Source organism: Natrix helvetica (genome assembly GCF_964273705.1).
Source record: "Natrix helvetica genome assembly, chromosome: 5".
Classification (NCBI taxonomy): Eukaryota; Metazoa; Chordata; class Lepidosauria; order Squamata; family Natricidae; genus Natrix; species Natrix helvetica.
The window spans coordinates 131,640,539-131,665,350 of record NC_138551.1 but is presented as its reverse complement, the minus strand read 5'-3'; the positions used below and the strand labels follow the sequence as shown (position 1 = coordinate 131,665,350).

At 40.1% G+C, this 24,812-nt stretch overlaps 1 protein-coding gene across 1 annotated transcript; it reads left to right on the top strand.

The window, feature by feature from the left end:
• Positions 1 to 441: 441 nt before the first annotated feature.
• Positions 442 to 24,109, top strand: LOC309393757 (vomeronasal type-2 receptor 26-like; the record flags this gene model as incomplete). The annotated part of the gene is made up of 4 exons (XM_081956252.1): positions 442 to 750; positions 4,858 to 5,070; positions 22,770 to 22,896; positions 23,199 to 24,109. 4 exons carry the CDS (start codon positions 442 to 444, stop codon positions 24,107 to 24,109), a joined length of 1,560 nt encoding a protein of 519 aa, XP_081812378.1.
• Positions 24,110 to 24,812: the final 703 nt, after the last annotated feature.

Below are 24,812 nucleotides of genomic sequence, written 5' to 3'. Positions count from 1 at the left end.
AGCGTGATGGAATTGCATCCTCTCCACGTGCAGTCCTAACACTCTCCTTCTTTTCTTCCTATTTCACTTGCTTCTATATTGCAGGATCTCTGATTTCTTGAATTATTTTGATTTCCATGGCTGCTCCTTTTGTCTGATTTTCTGGAAGAGGCTCAAATCCAAAAGTGGGGCTGAAAAAAATCTGAAGGAAATCATGATTATTTAGCTCTCCCAGTTAAACCCTGAATTCATCACTTGAATACTAAACTCTGTTTAAAGTAGTGAATGAAATTAAAGTTAGGTTAGGTTAGGTTTATTTGTTCCTTAGCTCAGCCCATTTCAATATTCGTGTAACTGAATATTGCCTTTGGATCAGTAGAGTTTACTTAAGACTCAGTGGGCTTGTGGAGATAAAGTGAATATTTAAAAAAAAAACATTTTGTTGCTGTTGATGATAATAACATGAACTTTTTTTACAGTGGGGTTTTTGTTGGTTTTACAAATATCCTACACTTCATTATCACCTTTCAACTGGTCAACAAAAATCAACAGCTCCTGCACAATCTCACACTTGGCTACAACATTCATGACAACTCTTTAAGCACTTTGCTCACTTCAGATGCATTGCTGGACAAGCTCTCCACTGGAGAAGCCAATATTCCCAATTATGGCTGCGGAAGGAAGGACACCCTTCTGGCTTTTCTTGATGGAACTAACAAGGAGATCTCCACCCAGATGTCAGCATTAGCAGACACCTACAAAGTCCCACAGGTATGGTTTTTTTTTAATTATTTGTTTGTTTGTTTGTTTTTATTGGTAAAGTGAGAGGAGTACTTGTGGGTGAGCAATACAGTGGATACAACTGTACCTTCCCCATGGAATTCAAGAGCTCTTTTTGATCATGTCAACTATGTTTCACCCTATTATGTTTGTGTTCAAATTGATCATAAAAGGTCTGAAGAACAATAAGGTCCCTGGAGAAGACTTTCTGCCATCTATATGTCTATTCAAAATTTTTCTTTAGTTGGGGGACCCTCTATTAGCATGTTCATTTTTGCATAAATACCTGCACTATCCAGATTCATTTAAAATTATATGCATGTGTATAATAAATAATAAATTAATTATTTTTAGATCAGGATTGAAATTGCTTCAAAGGCTCTGAGTGATAAAAGCAAATTTCCTTTTTTCTACCTGATGCTCCCCAAAGAAGGGATCCAGTACCCAGCAATTGTCCAGCTGCTCCTCCATTTCAGATGGACCCTGATTGGCCTCTTTGCTTCAGACACAGAGAAGGGAGAGAGTTTCATGAGGACTTTCACTCCTATGCTTGTCAGGAATGGAATTTGTGTTGTTATATCACAACAATTGTCAGCAACTGAACATACAGCAGCCCTTAGGATTGCCCTCTCTAAGTGGAAACAAGTCAACGTCTTTGTTCACTTCATACAACATGATTCCATTTCAAACAGAATCCTACCTTTCCATTTAGCACTTATGCGTTTGCCAGGACCCATTGAAGGCAAAGTCTGGATCATGACAGTCTTGGGTTATGTGTTAATGAGAAAGAGCAGACTTTTGAAATATGTTCACAGTATTTGGAAATTTTCTTATCAGGAGAAAAAAAGCTCAAAAGATTATGCTTTTGAACCTGATTTCTTTGTGGAATCCCAGTTTCAACATCCGTATTTTGACTGTTCTGTTTCAAAACATGCCTTTTCTGTCAAAGGCTGGAGAAGATGCATCCAGAAAGCCCCACTGGAGACTCAATGGAAATGGAACAGGATCCGGATCCCATATTCTAAACATTACTCCAGTTTCATTAACACTTTGGCCCATGCCTTGAATGCTGCATATTCCCCCAGATCAAGGAGGAGAAGGAAGGGAGAGAGGTTGGGACCTCTGAAGATGCAGCCATGGCAGGTAAGTGGTACAGACAAGAATTGATCACACCTAGTTTTTAGGAAGCATCCGAAGAGACAGAGAGGAATCCTGTGAACATCCTTTTGGTGCAAAAGGGCAAGATCTTTGGCCAGTTTATTCACTCACTTGAAAATATTGCAATTGATATTAAACACGGCTGATTTTAAAAATGTTGTGTGCTGTTTGAAATAAATTTCTGTATAAATTGGTTTGTGATTAGCATCGCTGAACTTTACCTTCATCCATTTGAAGGAGAAACTGTGAGCCTCTAACCCAACCCCTCCTCTCTGCAGGAATCCCAGTTAAAACTTTTCTGACTGATGCATTAAGTCAGACTGATGCTGATGTCTCTGCATTAAGAAATCAGAGAAGATTGACCCTCTCCATTTACTGACGGCTCTGAAATAGCTCCTCCTTTTAGGATGTTTTTCCTATCTTCAGCAAAAAAATAATTGAATTCATTTTTCCATGTCCAACACTCTGGAATAAAACTGAGCAGATCTTCAGCTCCTGTTTAACATCTTTCAATGATTGGACGAGGGCTGTATCCTCCCTTCTCCAACCGAGAGATTGTGTCAGTTGGAAAAGGGGCTCCCAGACTCCTGATCTTCAACTCTTCTCTTTGTTGTCTTTCCTCAGGGCTAAGAGCAGCTCCTTTGAGCTCTTCCTTGGCTTCATTGTCCTTCCCTGAAGCTGATCCAGTTATTTGTCCAGTGTCTTCTCAAAGCACCAGTGTCTCCAAAGGGGATCTTGGAGTACTTGAGTTGGGATCGCCCAAACCAAAACACCCACTTCCTGAGATTCTTATGGGTTCATTTGCCTACTTTCCATTTCATTTTCATAAATATTATCATTTCACATATATTTTACATACAAACAAAGGGGGTGAGAATAAGGGGGAATGGGAAATGGTGTGAGCAAAAGAGGACTAAGCAAAAAAGCAGAAACTTCCAACTTTTTTTGATGCAATAAAATACATAATCAGATTATAATCTCAATTTTCTACACACACACATGTAGTTGATATTGTATGTGTGTGTCTGTCATTTTTATAACTACCTACTTAATCATCAAAAGCAAAAGTCAAAATATCATTTTTATCTCTTTCAAAGACGAAGATACTTACATTCTTTTCCTTAATCAATGCTGTTAATTTTCCATCTCTGCCAATTCCGTCAATTTCTCCATCCATTCTTCCCTTGTGGAAGTTCCTTTCCATTTTCGAGTGCGCATAAAATTCTGCACTCTAGTCAGCATATATGATAATATGGTGTGTGTTTTTTCATTTCCCCCCCAATTCCTTATATAATAGTCCAAAATGGGAAAAAAACCTGGCTTCCATTGTATACTTATTTATAGAATCTTCTGGGGTGAAACATAAATATTTCTTTGCCTTGTCACAAGTCAGCCACATATAATAAAAAGTACTTTGTTACAATTACATTTCACTAAATATGAACAATACATCATTTTATATAAATTCACTATACATTTCTGATAATTGCATTATAATTCAGTGAAAATTGCCAACAGATACTTTTCATAAATATTTTTGTCAAGTTTTATCCTTCATCCTTCTTCCAGTGCATAAATAATGAAATCATCATCCAGTTAATTATATGATTATTCATCGAATAGTTACTACTACCAATTGTTTACAATTAGTGACCACTATACAGATATAATTATATAAAAATATGTAAATGAAATCTTAATGATAGATCTACACTGTAGCTCCCATCCATCTGTTCTTATACAAGATACATAGTTGGTCAAGTCAAAATTGTTCAACATGAGATATTTTTGTAATGGATTTTATTTGTGCACATCTCTCAAGCTAGAAATCATAAATATTTTTTTCTGGAAGCTGGAAATCTAAACAGCTTTGTCTAGGAGTTGTTAGCAGTTCAGCAGTTCGAGTCACACCAGGCTCAAGGTTGACTCAGTCTTTCAGGCTTCCATCCTTCTGAGGTCAATAAAATGAGGACCCAGATTGTTGGGGGCAAGAGGCTGACTCTGTAAACCACTTAGAGAGGGCTGTAAAGCACTGTGAAACGGTATATAAGTGCTATTGCTCTTATTGCTATAACTCTTGCATCACAAAATCATGATTTATCAGTTTGATCTGACTGTATTGATGAATATATTGAAGAAGAGATGACCAAGGAGTAATTGTTATTCATATCCTGCCAGTTCTAGGAGGAACATTGAAAATTACTTGAGTACATTTTTAAGGCAGCCTTTTTCCTCTTAATGATCTTGCTATTCAGTCCTCACCTAAATAGCTTCATGGTCATGATTCCATGAAGTAATTTGCTAATACTATGATGAATGACATATATCACAAGCATTCCCACAATCTATTAACAAGGTGTAAAGGTATGTGGGAATGATTTTGGGGATGGTGGAAGAGATGCTGACTAGAAATGATCAGATAAGAGGGAGGGGAGCCCTCAGCTGCAAAACAGGCAGAGAAATAATCCCTCCTAACTTTTCAGGCTATAGAAATTGTTGGTGGGAGATTTGTGCTTTCCGATTTGCAAGATTCAGTTAGCCTTACAATAAATTAGAATTATGGCTATGATTTCCATCTATTTACCTGTGAGAAGATTAGTCAGACAACTTTCTTCTTGGCAAATCCATTCATATTAGTAGTCACCCTGTTGTTTTCAGGGAGTTCAGGAATAATTTCTTGATTGGTTTGTTTGTTTAATTGTTTTGTGACTTCTCTGGAATAAATACAATGTACTTTGTAATTTTTTAAAGCGATATATGATTAAGAAATTTTGCTGAAACTTTGTTTTTCACTTTTGAATATAGTGGCAACTCTTGTTCTTCCAAATAAGAATTCTTGTAATTGGACAAGTATAGAATAAAGATTCACATGTGAAAAGACCATCTGGGACAAGAAACCAAGTTTTCTGCTTTTAAAATTTCTGGATGTTTCCATTTTAGATTCATCCCTTTCTGGCCAAGAACGTGTTTTGCAATCTTTCCCACTTAAAACTGAACTTGAAGCAAAATGGGGATGTAGCAGCAGACCTGATCATTGAGAGCTGGGTAGTTCATCCCTGGATGGATTACACCATAGAGATCCTGGGGAGCTTTGAAAGACAAAGAGTGATTGTCAACCAGGAAGCTCTCCCACGCCTAAAGTTGGTCAACAAGGTAGGTCAAATATCAGTGTCTTTTCTCGGTTTTCCAAATCTTAGGAACTATTTCAAGTGGCCTAAGTCCTATCATCATGATACATGATCTTCCCTAAGAATTGAATATGAGGAATGACAGTTTTCTTAGACTGCTTGGGAGGCTTCACTAGTACTCAACAAAGTGTCCTTCAGAAGCTAGAAGATGGAACAAGCAGTTCTAAGCAGATTCAGCCATGCCCAACATTCAAGATTGGCTTAAGGTGCTCTGAGTCCCAGTGGGAAGTAAGATTTGAAATTAGAATTCAGCTTCTCCAAATATATATGCACATTTATATACCCCCAGAGTGCCTCTGGGTGGCTTAAAAATAGTGTATTGTATGTATAATGTCTCATATCGTATAGTGTCCTGACCCAGAAAACTAAAAAAGTAATGAAACATTTCTTTGATCCAAAGTGAAGGCCCTCCTGGTATCAAATGCAATGAGGGACATTTGGAAAGAAATTTTATTTAGATTTGGCCTCAGGCTAGTAAGAAAACGCTAAAAGCCCCGGGAGTGCCATTGTTTATCTTACTGGGTTAGCGACCTTCAGTCACACTGGGTGAAAAAGAGGTTTTTCAATGCCATTTCTCTGGACTTTATTAAGTAGAAAATTCCTTCCTTGCAATATGATATGCCAGAAGCGAATGACAGGAACTAAATGAAGAATCTGCCAGTAGCCGTATCTCTCACAACCATTTGGAATTAGCCAGAGATTTCATATTTACATAAGTAAATCCCAGAGACTTGGGATTTGGCTCCATTTTCCATGGATTCTTAGCTCTAACACACTTTCTTTGCCATCCTTTCTGCTCAGTCCCGGCCTCAGTCCAAATGTGTGGAAAGTTGTCGTCCTGGATTTGTCAAGAGAGCTCGAGAAGGAGAGCCAGTTTGCTGCTACGACTGCGTTCCTTGTCCGGAGGGGACCTTCTCCACTCAGGAAGGTGGGCGACACCAGAGGAAATTACAGGCTTTGCGGAAATGAGTTTATCCAGAGCACTTTGATGAAAGTACATGTTGAAAGACACATTGAAAGTTAATTGTATTCTTGTTTATTTTCAAAATGCACAAATTTTTATATAAAGAGAAGAATTATATATATTTTTAAATTAACTAGAGATACTAGGAATCAGGCAACCTATAATTTGTGTAAAAAGACAAATTCTTATTAGTTTTGTCAGTGTGAACTGGGATTAACATGACAATTCCACTTAAAATATATTATTTATTTCTTTGTTTATATCCCACGTTTAGTTTTAAAATAACTCAAGGCAGCAAAGACATAAAATACTTCTTCCACTTCCTATTTTCCCCACATTAACTCTGTGAGATGAGGAAAGCTGAGAGAGAATAACTGGAGGAAAGTTACCAATTCAGATTTCATGCCTAAAGCAGATAGATGATAGATAGATAGATGATAGATAGATAGATAGATAGATAGACAGACAGACAGACAGACAGACAGACAGACAGACAGACAGACAGACAGACAGATAGATAGATGATAGATAGATAGATGTTTGATCTCTTGAAATGATATCAATATATTTAGACATATCTGTTAGAAATTCTGTTTATATATAGCACCACAGACCAGACAAAGAGTACAGTCCCCATGTGCTTTACTGCTTAACTGTAGTGCTATATATAAACAGAATTTGGGCCCAGAGACTGCATCCAAGCATGTAGCAGCAGCATAAACAGCCAGTCACAGCCAGCTACAGCAAATAAGTGCAAGCTACAGCAACAGAAAAAAGAGCACAACAGAATAAAAGAAAATGGCTAGTAACACAGCTGCAACAAAGATTTCATTTGCAAATCTGACAACCCAGAACTACCAGTCTTGGAAATTCAAGATTAAGATGATGCTAAAAATATGAGGAGGTGTGTGGAATTGTATAAATGAAGCTGGGGCAGAACGACCTTCAGATGAGAGGATAAAGATCAGAAAGTTCAAAGCACAATCTCTCTTAGCATAGAAGATGATCAAATCATACATATGTAAAAATGAAACTGCTAAAGAAATGTGGGAAGGATTACAAAAGGTGCATGAAAGAGCTAATCTCAGCAATGAACTGCATTTGATTAGAAAGCTGTACCAAACCAAGCCGATGAAAGGCCAGGATACGCAGGATTACATAAGGCTGAAAGGGTTGAATGCCTGAGAGGTATAGGGGAAGAAATTAAAGGTTTTCATGTCTCAGCACTATTATTTGGTGACTTAGCAGGAATTACACTTGTCCCAGCGCTTGATGCATGTCCAGATGATGAGCTGATGTTGGAATATGTTAAGGGCAAACTTGTAGATGAATACAAGCATAAAACATAACAATATCTAATTTCACATAAGTAAATCCACTGTGTAGGAATTTCATATCTTCTCAGATGGCAATTCAGAGATTTCATCTGAACAACATCCAATGAGATGAGAGCAGCCAATTCCTGGATCAAGAGACATTGATCACTATCACTCAGGCCTTAATCAGCCTTGGAAGGGAAGAGGCAGGAGGGTGGAAGATTGGGAAAGCTGAACTACTGCCAGAGAAAACCTCTCTTCTTCTTTTAGTTTGAATGCGCCTGACCTCTCTAGGATCATCTTTGAAACTGAGGAAATCTCTTAGGTCCCCCACCTGGAAGGACGACTGCAATAAAGTCTCCCCTTCAGGAACTCTGTGAAGATGTTGCTGGTCCACAATAAGGTGGTATGGACAGTTATGGGGGTGACTCATTACACCCATATTAGTGCTGCTCCCAGTAGCCATTTGTAGGACTCCAATCTTTACCGGCCAAGTAGGTTTCACAGGCTATGCATCTTCTGGGTCCAGCATATTAAGAAATCCCATCTGGAAGGATTTCCTCCTAGGAAGATTATCAGATTCATTATTGGTGTCTCAAAATGTAGGTTCTTACGAAAGCTCTCTATATTACACAGGAAAGCTTTAGATCCTAGGACTTCTGCCAATTTCACGTACCTTAGCTATATAATTTTTACAAAATGATATTTTCATTTTCTTCCCATGGATTGGTTAAGCAATTCATTTTGAAAAATGTCCCTGTTATCAGCTGTTGTCCCAAGAAGGTGTTTCTTGAAATGCAAAGGACAGAATGTTGAAGATATATTGTTTTTGTCAGGATTCCAAATAACATCCCCTATGGTCTTTCTCAGATACAGAAAATTGCACTAATATCCCCAAAGTTATAATCTTTCTGACTCATGAAGAACATCTGGGCATCATTCTGGTCTCTTTTGCCCTGCTCTTGTTCCTAACCACAGGCCTTGTTTTAATCATCTTCATTAAATACAGAGAAACTCCCATTATCAAAGCCAACAACAGGGACCTCTCCTACATCCTCCTGGTCTCCCTCCTGCTTTGCTTCTTGTCTCCTTCTCTCTTCATTGGTCAACCAAGGAAAGCCACCTGCCTTCTCCAACAAATGGTTTTTAGCATCATCTTCTCAGTTGCCTTTTCTTCTCTCTTGGCCAAAACCATCACGGTGGTGCTGGCTTTCCTGGCCACAAAACCAGGAAACTGAGTGAAAAGATGGCTGGGGAAGAGCTTGGCCAACTCCATCATCCTTTCTTCCTCCGCAGTCCAAATTATCATCTCCTCCATCTGGCTGGGCGCTTCTCCCCCCTTCCCTGACTCTGACCTCCACTCCCAGCCTGGAGAGATCATCCTGCAATGCAACGAAGGGGCTGTTGTCATGTTCTACGTCACCCTCAGCTACATGGGCTTCCTGGCTGCCATCTGCTTCATGGTGGCTTTCCTGGCCAGGAATCTGCCTGGGGCCTTCAATGAAGCCAAGCTGATCACCTTCAGCATGCTGGTCTTCTGCAGCGTCTGGGTGACTTTTGTGCCCACCTACCTGAGCACCAAAGGGAAATACATGGTGGCTGTTCAGGTCTTCTCCATCCTGGCCTCCAGTGCTGGTCTGCTGGGCTGCATCTTCATTCCCAAGTGCTACATTATCCTCCTGAGGCCAGACCTGAACACAAAGGAACAGCTTACATGTCATGACATCATAGTGTGAAACAATTCTAAAACTTTCTTTTATTTTTTTATTATAAGATTATTTCCACTCAGATAGTATGCATGAGTCAAAGAGAATGATATGTGAAATGGTTGAATAACTGTAATTCTTGTAACTCCCTTCCCTTTCATCTCAATAAATCTTGCTAAAGAGAACTCTGATAAAAGTCATTCAGACTTTTATGTTTACTCATTTTATTTTCAGCATTTGCTTTTCAGCAACTGCCAATGAACATAACATCTTTTAAGAAATTATTTGAACATTTTTTCCTACTGATAGTGGCTACAAATATATGTCATGGAACCATTGCAATTGACTGGGACTGGCCCTCCCCATCAGTGCAAGGAGAGGAGGTATTATGTTGGCCAAGGGATGCTTTACTGGAGCTTAAATTGTTACAGAAAAATAGTGAAGCTGGTTCTGACATTTTCATGCACAAAGCAATTAACTTTCTCTTTTCCCTGACCACACACCCCTGTTATCAACCAATGTCCAATAAAGTGCTTGTATATTGTTTGGGCAATGAGCCTTCTGTTTTGTGGGCTTTTCTGCTTTGCACTTATTTATTTATTTATTTATTTATTTGGATTTATAGACCGCCCCCTCTCCCAAAAAGGGACTCGGCTGTGTGACCTTGGCTGGCATCTGTTCCTCATTCCTCCACTGGTAAGCTTTGTTTTAACTTTTCTCCCACATCTCCTCCCTGCATTCCAATCCCCTTCCCTCCTCCCCTTGTTAATATCACTTCTCCTCTGTTGGTAAAAAAAAAAAGGTCCAGTGTAGTTGTCCCTCTAGTTGCCACCTCTACCTTTTGGGTGATGAAGTTGGGTGATGAGGTTGGACAGGAATCCATTTGCTCTCCCATTTGTTGCAGAGTTTGTCTCCCAGTTGAGATCAGGGTAGTTAAAGCCCTCCATTACTATTGTGGTGGGTTTCTTACATGCATTGGTTAGCTGATTAGCAAAAGGTTCATCTGTTTCTTCTGCTTGGTTGGGTGACCTGTAGTATATGCCTATGGCAATGCCATTCTTTTTTTCCTTTTATGTTGACCCTTATGCATTCCTCTAGGAGGTTTTCGAATTTGGTTCCGTGCATTTCTGTGGAGAGGATGTGATCACTAGCATATAATGCAGCACCACCTCCTCTTTTGGACAGTCTGTTTCTTTTTAATAGTTTGTGTCCTTCTATCAGTACATTCCAGTTGTGAATTTCATTCCACCAAGTTTCATAATGGCAACTATATCATATTTGTCCTCGTGTACAAGTATATAGATTCCTGTTCAAGCAGAGGGCACGACTAGAAGACCTCCAAGGTCCCACCTATGTTATTCTATGTTCTATTTGAAGTTCACCCTGTTTGCTCCCTAAACTTAGAGCATCAGTGTATAGATATTTAAGTTCTTTGTGGCTGACTCTGTCTCTTACTTTGTATCTGAGATTTTCTTCTTTCTCTTCACTCCCTAACTTCTTATATGATTGAGTTAATCATATAGTTTTAATGACATTAGTATCTGGATACTAGGTAGATAAGGTTGATAAGACTAGTGTTAAGTGCAGGGGTGGGATTCGGCCAATTTTGCAGCTGGTTAACCAAACCAATTGTTGCATGGACTGGCTGGGTCCACCCCCCCTCTCGCTCCCCCCCCCCCCCCGAGTCTCCATGTGGCCTGTTCATCATGCCGGGTAAGTACAGGGCCCGAACGAAGGGACTGGGAGGGCAAAAAATGGGCCTTCCGGAAGTTCGAAAATGGGGCTGTTTCCAGCCTCCAGAGAGGCTCTGGAGCCCAGGGGAGGCTGTTTTCACCCTCCCAGAGCCTTGACTAAGCCTCTGGAGCTTGGGGAGGGCAAAAATGCCACACCTGCCATGGTGCAGGAGGCTGAGTAGGCTATGCCCACCATGGCCCTCCCCACCCAGCAACCAGGCAGAGAACCGGTTGCTAACATTTTTGAGTCCCACCACTGGTTAAGTGTCATCAAACTAGAGCATCACCAAACTCCATAGCTCTGAGTGACCTTCCCCTGCGCTCTCTGGAGACAAGAGACCATTATTGAAGGACAGCAGAAGTCAATTCCCTTGTTACTGAACTATCTTCCTCCAGCATCTCGTTCTGGACATGTCCTGACAGGAAGGACCACAACCACTAGAGAGCAGAGTCCCAAAGGGTGTCTCTGTTGTTTTTTTCACTCACATGCTCTGCACATGCAGAAAAAAGCTCAGGATCCCAAGAGGGGAAGCTGCTTCTCACTGTAATTATGACTATCTGGGCCTCTGATATTTGAAGCCATATGCAAAGGATCTTGTATCAGAAAAGGATAGATTTCAAATCCAGCTCTCTAGGAGGACGTTTTGGGACAGGCAGGATCTGTGCTCTTGATTCTACATTTCTCTTCTTTCCAGATGAATGTCAGTTTCTCCCTGTCTGAATCAGAAAACCCACTGGCATTTCCACCTTGTGAGAGTGCTTTAAATTATTCCAATTCTTCTTCTTGTCCATTTCTAAAAACAGGATGGGGTTGATTTAGCCCTCAAAATTATGGAGCTCCTGCTTCTGCTTCTGGTGCTGCTTTTGACCCACCCGGTCTCTGGGAAGCCTAGAATGAAATGCCTGCTGAGTTTGGAGCACCAGGATGGAAACAGTCCATGGAGCTATTACAGGGCAGGGGACCTTCTGATAAGTATAGTCACAACTATAAAAGAAATATTTCATATAAAGTTGCTTTTCAACACGGCTCCTATTAGTTATTCTCATTTGTAAGTCATTGAGGGTGATGGAGTTGCATTCCCTCCATTTGCAGTTCTAACACTCTCTTTCTTATCTTCTTATTTCACTTATTTTTATACCACAGGACCTGTCTAATTCCACCAATGATTTTGATTTCCATGGCTTCCCCCCTTTTCCCCTTTTTCCTTCTTTGAAAGCCCCATTACTGGAGGCTTTCATGAAGAGACTGGACGGCCATTTGTATGCAATAGTATAGACTACCTTGCTTGAGCAGGAAATTGGACTAGATGACCTCCAAGATCCCTTCCAACTCTGTTATTCTAAGTTCTGTTCTTATTTTGTGGAAGAAAATAAGATGGGGCTGAAATTAAATTGAAGGAACTCCACATTACTTTCCACACCCAGTTCAATCCTGAATTCATGACTTGAATACTGACTTTTGTTTAAAGTAGTGATGGAAGCAGTTGTAGTAGCCTCAGCCCAGCCCATTTCCATATTTGTATAATTGATCCTTGGTTTTGGATCAATATTGGCTTAAAACTCAGTTGAGTTGTGGAGACAAAGGTGATTAAATGTTAAATAAAGTATTTTGTTGCTGCCATTGCTGCTGCTGCTGCTGCTAACATGAAGATTTTTTTTAGTAGGGTTGTTGATTTTTCAAGATTCCTATCCTTCATTTTCAACATCCAAACGGTCAACAAGAGTTCCCAGCTCCTGCACAATCTCACACTGGGCTACAACATCCATGACAACCATTTGAGCACTTTCTGCACTTCAGAGGCCTTGCTGGACATTCTCTCCACTGGAGAAGCCAATGTCCCCAACTATGGCTGTGGAAGGAAGGACGACCTGTTGGTTCTTTTCGATGCAGCTGAGAGGGACGTCTCAATCCAGATGTCAACATTAGCAGAACCTTACAAAGTCCCACAGGTGTGTGTGTGTGTGTGTGTTTTCCCATCTGGTAAAGTGAGTGGGATGGTGGTGGGTGAGCAATAGATGCAACCATATCTTCTCCCTGGAATTAAGATCTGCTTTCCTCCATATTAGCAATAATATCAACTATGTTTTACTCTATTATGTTCATGATGAAATTCACCATAAAAGGCCTGAAGAGCAATAAGGTCCCTGGAGAGGACTTTCTACTGGCTATTTAATTATTTTAAAAATATGCCTAGTTGTGGAGTATGTTTTTCCATTTCACATTGCCCGGTGTCTTCAAACTCCACCTTCTGTCTTCAGCAGGAGCAACCTCTTTTCCTACAGGAAAAAGGGTCACCTAGCCAAAACAATCCTCACTATCTATTCGCTCCTTCACCCTCCACCTTAAGAATGTAGCTAGCCCGAAAACTCCCATACATATTAGAGAGAGAAAGAGAAAGGAATAAATGAGTATAATAGACAGCTAAATAAAATCACTACACACATGTAAAATGTGGCCTCAACACTGGCTTTATACCATGTATCCCTGAAAATATGACCTACCCCAAAAGTAAGTCCTAGCTTAATTTTTTACACGTGCACCCAATATAAGCCCTACCCCCCAAATAAGCCCTAATTAGGACCCCATTCTCTCCAGGGTGCACAGGTAAAAAATAAGCTAGGGTGGGGATGAGGGGGATGGAGCTGCCTTACTACTTACCTTTGGACATTTCCCACCAGGCCTCGCACACCCCAACACCTGCCTTGATGGCCCACTTCTTCTGCCTGCAAGGCTTTTCTGAAGGCAGCTGACAACAGAGCTCTGGATCGATCCAGAGGCCTTCAGGGAAATCTTGCAGATCTTGCCGGCAGCAGAAGAAATTCCTGAAGGCCTCTGACAGCAAAAAGGAGGCGGGGATGATGTGCACAAGTGAGGTGAGTCAGTGGACAACATCCCCCCTCTCTAAAATAAGACCTGGTGCCTTTGTTGGTGGCAAAAAAAATAAAAGACCTGGTCTTATTTTTGGGGAAACACTGTAGATGTTAATGCAGTATTTGACACAATAAACAGAGAAATATGGGGGAAACTGATTGCTCTCAAAATGACACTGTTGGCCCTGATCCAAGCCCTTTCTACAAACCTTCTAGCTTTTACTGATGGAGCTTACAGAGACATCTCCATCCAGATGTCAACATTAGGAGGCACCTATAAAGTCCAACAGGGTGGGTGTGTTTTGCTCAATATGGTAAAGTAAGTGTGGTGGTGGTGGTGGTGTGGAGTAGATGCAATCTATGGAATTCAAGAGTTACCTTCACCCTACAAGTGAAGAGGGACTCTAGCAATTACAGGCCTTGTCTAACAGATATTCTGGCTAAAATATATACCATGATCCTCTTCAGTAAACTTGAGATTGGGTAGCAACAATTCTTCTTTGCAAAACAATAAGAGGCTTTAGGTAGGGTTAAAAGTTATGTAAATCTGTATAAGAAATGAATTAATAATACAATATTGACAACAGCTTTGTATTGAAATATCTAATCAGAACATACAGTATGTCAATCAGGCAAACCATAATTTGCTGTCTTTAAGATGTCAGTGCAACATTTGACACGGTAAAAGGAGAAATATTATGGATGAAATGCATTGCCCTTAAAATGGAGCTCCGACTGTTGGGCCTGATCCAAGCCCTTTCTCCAAGCCCTTGTTTGAGAGGGAGGTTTGGGCTCAGTGGAGCAATGAGAAGGAGGATTGATACATAGCAAGGAGGAAGGAATGGGTGTATATTTGAACCCTTGTTATTCAGTCTAGATATGAATGACTCACCTGCACTAATGAAGGAACCTGAAGTTCACATGTCTAAGGAGCTAAATACATGTTGGAACACCCTGGTTTACTCTGATAAAATGATACTCTTAACATTCTTGTATGTTGGATTGTGCGGGCTGTTAAGAAAATCTCCTACTGACATGATTATTGCATGATTATTGTCAAATCAAAGCCAAAAGTTATGATCTTCAGAAAACAAAATCACGGCCATAGGTGCCTAATTTATTTTGAGCTGATATAGCAAGTAGCACCTTTCCTTACATAGGGGTAGTTTTCTTTGAGACTGGATATTGTTTCCCTCATCATCCAAAGAGCCACTTACAGAAAGGGCATGAGTGAATTTATTACTGTACATAACCTTTAAAAAAGTAGCTGACCATCTTTCTTCCGATTTATTAAAATATGTAATGCTAAAGTTACTCCCAAGCTCATATATCAAAGTGAAGTTTGGGGCTTTAATATATGTCACTAGTAGAATAAACCCAACCACAGAATCTGTGGAGTATTTTGAGGGTAGACAAAAGGACTTCAGCTGCTGCCCTCAGAGCCGAATTGGGAATTTCTTCTTTATCTAAAACCAGGACATATAGTTATTGGTGTAAAATTAAAGCTATGTAAACTGACAAATTCCCAAAATTGTGTCTGTTAGAACAGACAAGATTTCAATCAAAGACCAAAATTACATTAGGAGCTGTGATCTCTTTTGTATGATTGGACAAGACAGTAAAAAGATTTTTTGCACAAAGAATCTGGCATATAGTGGCAGAGAAAGACGTTGCAATCCTCAGAGGTAACATATATTACGGCCCCTTATTGGAACAAAACATTTCAGTTGAAACTTGCATATTTTGAGTCAAATTGCAGTAAATTGTAGAGGTGATACAGAAATAAAATTTGCATTTTTGTTATTATTTATTTGTTTTTTGTATTCCATTTTTATATATTGTTTTGTCAACGCTCTTTAATATTTTAAATAATGGCTAGTCAATAATAAATTATGTAAATAAGAACCAGGGAGAATTTATTAAAATCTAATATTTTGGACTCCATCTGATCCCAAGCATCACAACATTCCTCATTGCTTTCTCAGATCAGGATTGAAACTGCTTCAGAGGCTCTGAGTGATAAAAGTCAATTCCCCTTTTTCCACCAGATGCTCCCCAAAGAAGGATTCCACTACCCAACAATTATCCAACTGCTCCTGCATTTCAGATGGACCTTCATTGGCCTTTTTGCTTCAGACACAGAGAAGGGAGAGAATTTCATGAGGACTTTTACTCCTATGCTTGTCAGGAACGGAATTTGTGTTATTATATCACAACTATTCACAATAACTGGCCATACAGCAACCCTCAGGGATGCCATCTTGAAATGGAGACAAGTGAATGTCTTTGTTCACTTCATAGAATTTGTTTCCATTTGGGACAGAATTCTTCCTTTCCATTTAACACTTAGGCATTTGCCAGGACCCATTGAAGGGAAAGTCTGGATCCTCACAACTTTTGCAGTGTATACAATCACAAAGCACAGACTTCTCAAATACATACATAGTATTTGGAGCTTTCGTTATCTGACAAAAGAAAGGCCAAAGGATTCTGCCTTTGAACCCAATTTATTTGTGGAAGATCAGTTTCAAGATCCTTATTTTCATTGTTCTCTTTCAAAGAATGTCTTTTCTGTCAAAGGCCGCAGAAGATGCACCCAGAAAGCCCCACTGGAGACCCAGGAGAAAAGGAACCGAAAACTGATCAAAAATTACCACCATTACTACAGTATAATTAAGACTTTGGCCCAGGCCTTGAATGTTGCCTATTCCTCCAGATTGAGGAGGAGAAGGAAAGAGGGAGAAAAGATATTGGGGTCTCCAAGGCTGCAGCTGTGGCAGGTATGGGGGTCCTGATATGGATCAATTAATCTTAGATCCTTTGGAGGAGACAATCCAGAGGAGAAGGAGGGGAACCATCTCAATCTACCTATGCTACAAAAGGACAATAGATTTGGCCCATTTAATTGCTCAGAACATAATCATCCAAAGAGCAGGTACCATGAGAGATAAATTTTGACACTAAGCATTGCTAATTTTAAAATGATGTATGTAATTTTAAACAAATTCCAGTATGTATAGATTTGTGATTAGCATCGTGGAACTTTACCTTTATACTGTAAATTTAAAGGAGACCATGAGACCATCTAGCCCAACCCCTCCTCTCTACAGGAATCACAGTTAAAGCTTTTTGGACTCATGGCTACTCAGTCTTCCCATTAAGGCAACATGGGAAGGGAAGATTGGACTGTCATTCACTGGCTCAACTCTAAAAGGGCTCCTCCGTTTAGGTTCCTCTCATTCAGCCAGAATCTCCTCCCTTGTGGCTTTGTTAATTTTTCCATTACCCACACTCTGGAACAGCCGTGAAAGGTTCTTCAGCTTGTGTGCCACATCTTTCAGTTGTTGGAAGAGTGCTGTATCCTCCCTTCTCTAACTCAGAGGTTGTGTTAGTTCTCCCAGACTCCTTTTGATTTTCAGCTCTTCTTGTTGTCTTTCCTCAAGGCTAAGAGCTGCTCCTTTGATCTCTTCCTTGGCTTCCTTGCCCTTCCCTGAAACTGGCCCAGGTTTTGTGCAAATTCTTCTCCAAGCATGGTACCTTGCAAGGGATCTGGTACTTGAGTTGGGATCTCCTCAAATCAGGATGATGAGTTCCTGAGATTCTTATGGATGCATTCTTTCCATGAACTCTTACTCACAACATAACACTGTTGACTCACGTTCGGTTTGCATTCAACTACTATTCTGAGATCATTTTCATTAATATACTTAACAAGTTTGGTATCCCTCATACTTCTTCTAGTCATCATTAAAATTATCATATGAGATACTATAGTTTATCAACTCCTAGTTTGCTAAAAATCAGATATTTTTCCACTGCGTTTTACTTGTGCACCTCTCTCTAAGAGGGAATCATAGATATTCTTCTGGAAACTTGGTTTTGTTTAAATCAGATCAAATTAGCTCTATGAGTTATTATAAATCACACATTAAATCTTGTATCACAGACATTTATCATGATAGGACCACACTAGAATACTGCATCCAGTTTTGGTTACCATGTTATTAAAAAGATGTAGAGATTCTAGAAGGAGTGCAGAAGGGGGCTGGAGGCTAAAACATATGCAGAACAGTTGCAGGAATTGGGTATGTCTAGTGCAAAGAAAGACCTCATCAATGAGAACATAGAAAAATTAATGACCAAGGGCAAATTGTTGTTCATTCCCTCCAAGTTTGATGGGAAAGATTAAAAGGATTAAAAATTATATGAGTAACATTTTGAAGAGATTTTTATCCACTTAGTTATCATACTCGCCACCCTTGCCACTTAACTAGGTTTCTAATCGCATCACAAAATTGTTTCTTAGGGTTGTTTTTTTTTTACTGAAATCAAGTTATACGACCAGCATAATCAGTTTAGGAAGTCTAGTGATAGGTACATAAAGAAAAGGAAGAACAGAATTACAGAGTTGGAAGGGATCTTGAAGGTCTTCAACCCCTTGCTGAAGCAGGAAAACTTATAGCATTTCAGACAAATGGTTCTCAATGTTTTCTTAAAAACATTCAGTGTTGAAGCACCCACAACTTCTGGAGGCAAGTTGTTCCACTGATTGATAGTTCTAACTGTCAGAAAATTTCTCCTTAGTTCTAGGTTCTAGGTTAGTTCCCTCCTTAATTCTAGGTTTGTTCTCTCCTTGATTAGTATCATTCTTCCATTGCTTCTTGTCTTGTCTTCTGGCGTTTTGGAAAATGGATCGACCCCTTCTTCTTTGGCAAGCACTTTAGATATTGGAACACTGCTATCATGTCACCCCTAGTCTTTCTTTGCACTAGACTAGACATATCCAATCCCTGCAACTGTTCTGCGTATGTTTTAGCCTCCAGCCCCCTAATAGTTCTGCACTCTTTCTAGAATCTCTACATCTTTTTAATAATATAGTGACCAAAACTGGATGCAGTATTCTAGTGTGGTCCTATCATGATATCATAAAGAGCTACTAACACTTCAAGGGGTATTGATTTTGTCCCTAAGTTGATATAGCTTAGGTGTCAATTTGTGTTGGTTTTTTTGGCCACTGCAGCACACTGCTAGCTCATATTTAAGTGATTGTCCACTTACTCCACTAGGACTCCAAGACCCTTCTTGCAGTTACTACTATTAAGCCAGTACCACGTATTCTATACCTGTACATTTGAAAGAGTACTTTATGTAAACATACTGGTTTCTTTTGAAACTTCTTAATTTTTTCTTCCTCATTGGAATTGTGCTAAACTGGGCTTTTATAATCTCACTTTTCAAAATTTCACTAACCTTCTTGGTTTGGTTTCCCCTTGAAAGACTCTCATCCATGAAATCCTTCCCAAGCTCTCTCAAAGTTTATTCAAATCTTTTTGAATAAGCTGTCTTAAAGGTAAAGACTCTTACTTGACTCTGTTCTGTTGCTTGTGCTTGCATAATGCTGAATTCCAATAATGCATGGTCCCCCTCCCCCCCAAGTTTCCTGCAACCTATCATTTCATCTCTGTTAGCGAGAATTAAGTCCAGTGTGGCTGACCCTCTTCTTCCCTTCTCTACATTTGGGGAGACAAAGTTGTCTGCTAGGTTTGTCAGGAATCTTTTTGATCTTCCACTAGGTACAGAGTTTGTCTCCCAGTTGATGTCAGGGTAGTTAAAGTCCCCCATTACTAGTGTGGTGTCCTTCCTACATACCTTACTTAACTGAAGAGTAAAAAGTTCATCTATTTCTTCTGCTTGGTTGGGAGACCTGTAGTGTAGCAGTGCCATTTTCCCCTTTTATATTGACCCAAATGCATTCAAGATGGTTTTCATCATTGTTCTGCTGAATTCTGTAGAGATATAGCTATTTCTTATATATAGCTCAACTCCACCTCCTCTTTTATCTGGTCTACTTTTATCTGGTTTCTTTTAAATCATTTAAATCCCTCTAGCTGCACAGTCCATTCATGGCTTTCATCACACCAAGTTTCCATAATGGCAGCCATATCACATTTGCCCTCATGTACTTGGATTTCTAGTTCACCCTGTTTATTCCTCCTACTTTCTGCATTGGAGTATAGGCACCTGAGTTCTTTTCCACTGATCCTGGGTTTGTTTTCTACATAACCTGTTTTGGGTCTGAGTTCCCCTTCATGCGTATCACCTGTTTTATTCATGCATATGGTATGGCACACACCATCAAAAGTTTGAGTTTTCTTAAAAGCAACCTCAATATTCTTAACCACACAAACATCTACGTTACAAACACAGAGAACCCTATTGGGTTTAGATTGCTGGGGACAGAAATGTTTTGTATCGATTAACTCTCTGTCTCTGTGATTCAGTTCAAATGTTTCTCCAGAAAACCCCTGAATTTAGTACGAAGGAATTCAGTCCCTTTCGGCGATGGATGCAAACCATCTCTTTTGTACAGCTTTTGATCAGACCAATGTTCATGACTAACATCAAACCTTCTGCTTTACACCACTGCTTTAGCCACACATTGAACTCCATCATAGGTGAGAGTGACTTTTCAAATAGAGAGAAGTAATGCTGCTTACGGAAGAATCAGATAAGGGGGGGGGGGGAATGCCTGCAGCTGCATAACAAGAGAGGAAGAAACTCGGAAATTCCCTGTCTTCTCAGTCTGAAAAAAGAGTTGGTGGGAGATTTGTACTTTCCAACATAACATTCTGTTAATGTAGAATTGCAATAAAGTAGAACTAGTTCAGGTGGTCACATTTCCCCTCTGCATTGACAGGGAGATTAGCCTGACAACTTTCTTCTTGACAAATCCATGCTTCCTGTTGCTTTTAAGTTTATAAACCTTTTTTGTTGTTGTTCAGTTCATTTGTCACCTGCACAAGAATGTTCCCTACAATTCACCAATTACATTTTGTCAATGTACATTTTGTCAATATATGATTGACAATTTTTCCCAACCTTTTTTGTCCACTTATGAGTATAATGATAACACCTTGTTCTCTTAACTAAGGCTATTTGCAAGTTAGAACAATTGTAGAAGAAAGATAAGAAACGGAGTTTTCTGCTTTTGAAATTCCTGAATACTAGTTTCACCTCTTTCTGGAGAAGAATGACTTTTGCAATATTTCCAACTTTAAACTCTATTTGGACCAAAAAGAAGATATAGTAGGAGATCTTATCATCTGGTGTTTCTTGGTTGTCCCCAAGAAGGATGCCGTCCAAGAGCAACTGGGGACCTTTGTAAGACAGAGATTCACCGTCAACCAAGATGCTCTTTCCCAGCTAAAGTTGCTCAACAAGGTGGGAGAAAGTTTGGTGTCTTTTCTGTTTTCCATAGCCTTGAGGTCCTATTTCAAATGGACTAAGCCTAGTCCCCCAGATGGTTCACCTTCACTGAGAATTGAATTTGGGAAGCAGAAACCTGTTTTCTTAGACTCAGGATTGGATGGAGGTCCTTTTGGTCCCATTGGGAAATAAACCTCATCTTGTCCTGCTTATGGAAAAGTGTCCCCTCAATGGGCAGGTTAATAATCTGGGATGTTCTGAAGGAGACCAGACGTGGTCAGAGTTATTCCTGCCTCCCTTTCACTGCCTTAGGATATAGCAATCAGCCTTCTGCTCCTAGGAAGGAGCTCCAAGGCTCTCAGCCCACATGAAACCACCATGGCTCCTCTGATGTGCCCTGACCCAGACAGCTGAAGCACTGAAACAAGACTTTGACCCAAAGGAAAGCTCTTCCTCGTATTGGAAATAACAAGGGAGAATTTGAAGGGAAACCCTACTTAGATTTGGCCTTTGTTTATTAGGAGGGCTCTTCGTCAGGAAACCCACTGAATGCCTTTGTTTATCTTGAGTGTTAGCTAATGCCAGGCTTGTCCCCACTTGAGCCCTGAAGAAAGAAAGGCTCTCGGCTCCATTCTTGAAGTGAAAGGTTTGCTTGTACTAAAGTCAAGCGGTTACAGCACAAGCAAAGCTGGATCTGAATATTCCTGCGCAAAGACTGCATTTTCCCTCTTCCCTGCCCCGCCCTTGACCAATCTGTCAGTGTCCAATGATATTCGAATTAGATGTTTTGGGAACGATTTTGCTGTTTGGCGCCTCTTCGGTGGAGTTCCGCATTCTGTTCTCACAGCTTCGTCCTTGACTGGCCAGTTTGTTCTGGATTGACACCTCTGGGTCACTCCCCCCCTCTCCAAAATTCCCTCGTTCCCTGCACTTTATGGCAGGATGCCAGTAAAGCAGAAAATGCTGAAGATGGCAGACCTTACACTTAAAGCTCCCTGTCTCTTGAGTCTCTCTTTCCATGCCAGTTGGTGTCAGAACTAATTGTAGTTCTTCAGCAGAAAGGATCTTGTCTTGGATAACTAGATGGGCCTTTGAAATGTCCCTTCATTCTCATGTCCCACCTGCTCCAGCAGAAGGTGCCTGTTGGAGGGACCCATTCTCATGACCTCACCTCCATCTCATCTCACTAAGTTCTAGAAATTAGACGGTTTTAGTCTCATTTCAGCAGCATGGCAGCCATAGGAACTGAAGGGGGGGGAATAGAAATAAAAAGAACATATTTTTAAATGCTAACAGCCTTAATTTGTAAGGAAATTTATATTTTATCTTAACTAGGAGACTGTTTTGGATAACTTTCAAAGCAGAACAGCTTTGCAATGTTTTATGTAGTCCAGGAAAACCTTTCCAGATCTTTTAAGTATGTCTTTCTTAATCATCTTATTCTATTGTAATAAATTTAACGGAGTAACAATTTAATAAGTTTTTTAACAATAATTTGTTCTAAAATTTAATAAGAGTAAATCATCATAAATAAATGAAGAGTAGGGGAATGCATGCCATGAGCAGAAACCCACTGATTTTCTTTAAAGAGAAATCTTTAAATCTTTTCTCAATTCCATCCCTCCAGTTTTATTAAGTAGAAAAGTTTTTTTATTGTAATTGGATATGCAAGAAGCAAAAAGGAGGAACTACATCAAGAATCTGCCACTGTTATGTCTCCTACATTTATTTGGAAGAAGTCAGAGATTTCATATTTACCTACGTGAAGCCCAGAACCTACTTGTCTAATGGCCATTTCTCCCCCCAATTTTTCCATGGATGGAGAGTCCTAATACATTTTCTTTGCCATTCCTTCTTTCTCTGCTCAGTCCCTGCCTGAGTCCAAATGTGTGGAAAGTTGTCATCCTGGCTTTGTCAAGAGGGCTCGAGAAGGAGAGCCAGTTTGCTGCTATGACTGCGTTCCTTGTCCAGATGGGACCATCTCCACTCAGGAAGGTGGGTCACGCCAGAGCAAATGTGAAACTGGATTCATCCAGAGCATTTTCATGAAAGTGGAAATTGAAAAAAAAGAGTGGAGCTCCACTGTTTTCTTGTTAATTCAAAATGCAGTTTCTTAGGATATCTCACAATTAAATAGACTTTACAGGTTTTAGAAAATGGTATTCTCATTTTATTCAGTTAAGCTATGCATATTGAAAAATGTTCCACTTATCACATATTGTCCAAAGAATATATTTTTTGAAATGTAAAAGGACAGAATGTTAAAGAAACACTCTTTAAAATTTTGGTTTTCTCAGATACAGAAAAATGCACCAAGTGTCCAGATGACAAATATCCAAATGTGGAAAGAGTCCAATGTATCCCCAAAATTATAACCTTCTTGTCTTATGAAGAACATCTGGGAATCACCCTGGTCTCTTTTGCCCTATTCTTGTTCCTAATCACAGTCCTTGTTTTAATCATCTTTATTAAACACCAAGAAACTCCCATTGTCAAAGCCAACAACCGGAACCTCTCCTACATCATCCTGGTCTCCCTCCTGCTTTGCTTCTTATCTCCTTCTCTCTTCATTGGTCAACCAAGGAAAGTCACCTGCCTTCTCCAACAAACAGTGTTCAGCATCATCTTCTCAGTTGCCATTTCTTCTCTCTTGGCCAAAACCATCACGGTGGTGCTGGCTTTCCTGGCCACAAAACCGGGAAACCAAGTGAAGAGATGGTTGGGGAAGAGCTTGGCCAACTCCATCATCCTTTCTTCTTCTGCTCTCCAAATTATCATCTGCTCCATCTGGCTGGGAGTTTCTCCCCCCTTCCCTGACTCTGACCTCCACTCCCAGCCTGGAGAGATCATCCTGCAATGCAACGAAGGGGCCGTTGTCATGTTCTACGTCACCCTCAGCTACATGGGCTTCCTGGCTGCCATCTGCTTCACGGTGGCTTTCCTGGCCAGGAATCTGCCTGGGGCTTTCAACGAAGCCAAGCTGATCACCTTCAGCATGCTGGTCTTCTGCAGCGTCTGGGTAACTTTTGTGCCCACCTACCTGAGCACCAAAGGGAAATACATGGTGGCTGTGCAGGTCTTCTCCATCTTGGCCTCCAGTGCTGGTCTGCTGGTCTGCATCTTCATCCCCAAGTGTCACATTATCATTCTGAGGCCAAACCTAAATACAAAGGAACAGCTAACAGCCAGAAGAAATATAAAAATGTGAGACAGAGAAATTTCAACTCTTAACATGTTCCAACAGAACAAAACTATAAAATGGTTTAAGCTGTTTTCCACATGAGTGATCAATTATTTTTTTGTTGAAATAAATAAAAAGTGTCTGGAAGATTTCTTGGAGGAATGGGAGCATGTTAGCAAGATAGAAAGATATAAGGGATGCATGGGACAACCTTAATGTCCTCATTTCTAAATTCATTTTATCCAAGCTGCTATGGGAATACAAGTGATATGTTTCTCGTTATTTACATAATAACTCTATCTTAAGGGTAGCGACAGTACATGGGTGGGGAGGTAGCTTGAGTCTTGCTGGTTATTAATATTCATGCTTTCCTCATCTATTAAATATGCATATATATGATGTTTGTCCTCTTTTCCTGAAATGTAGAAATATAAGTGCATTCTTTTATCTTTAGGGGTTCCTCCCATTATTTTTAGGAGGAAAATTCCTCCAATGGACACAGAATAAATAAGAACTGCAGTGAGCCTTTAATTATTGGCTTTTGGGGGTCCTGCATTTGATTCCACAGAAACCGGTGTCAACAGGGATTCACAATCTTTGATCTGCAGCAGGGACCATAGGATGAGCAGTGACTTGGACTAGAAGATCTCCAAGCTTCTTCCAGCTCTGCTATTCTGCATTCTACATGAGTGTTGTGAGATTGATCCCAACTGCCTTCCTGCTGCCACAT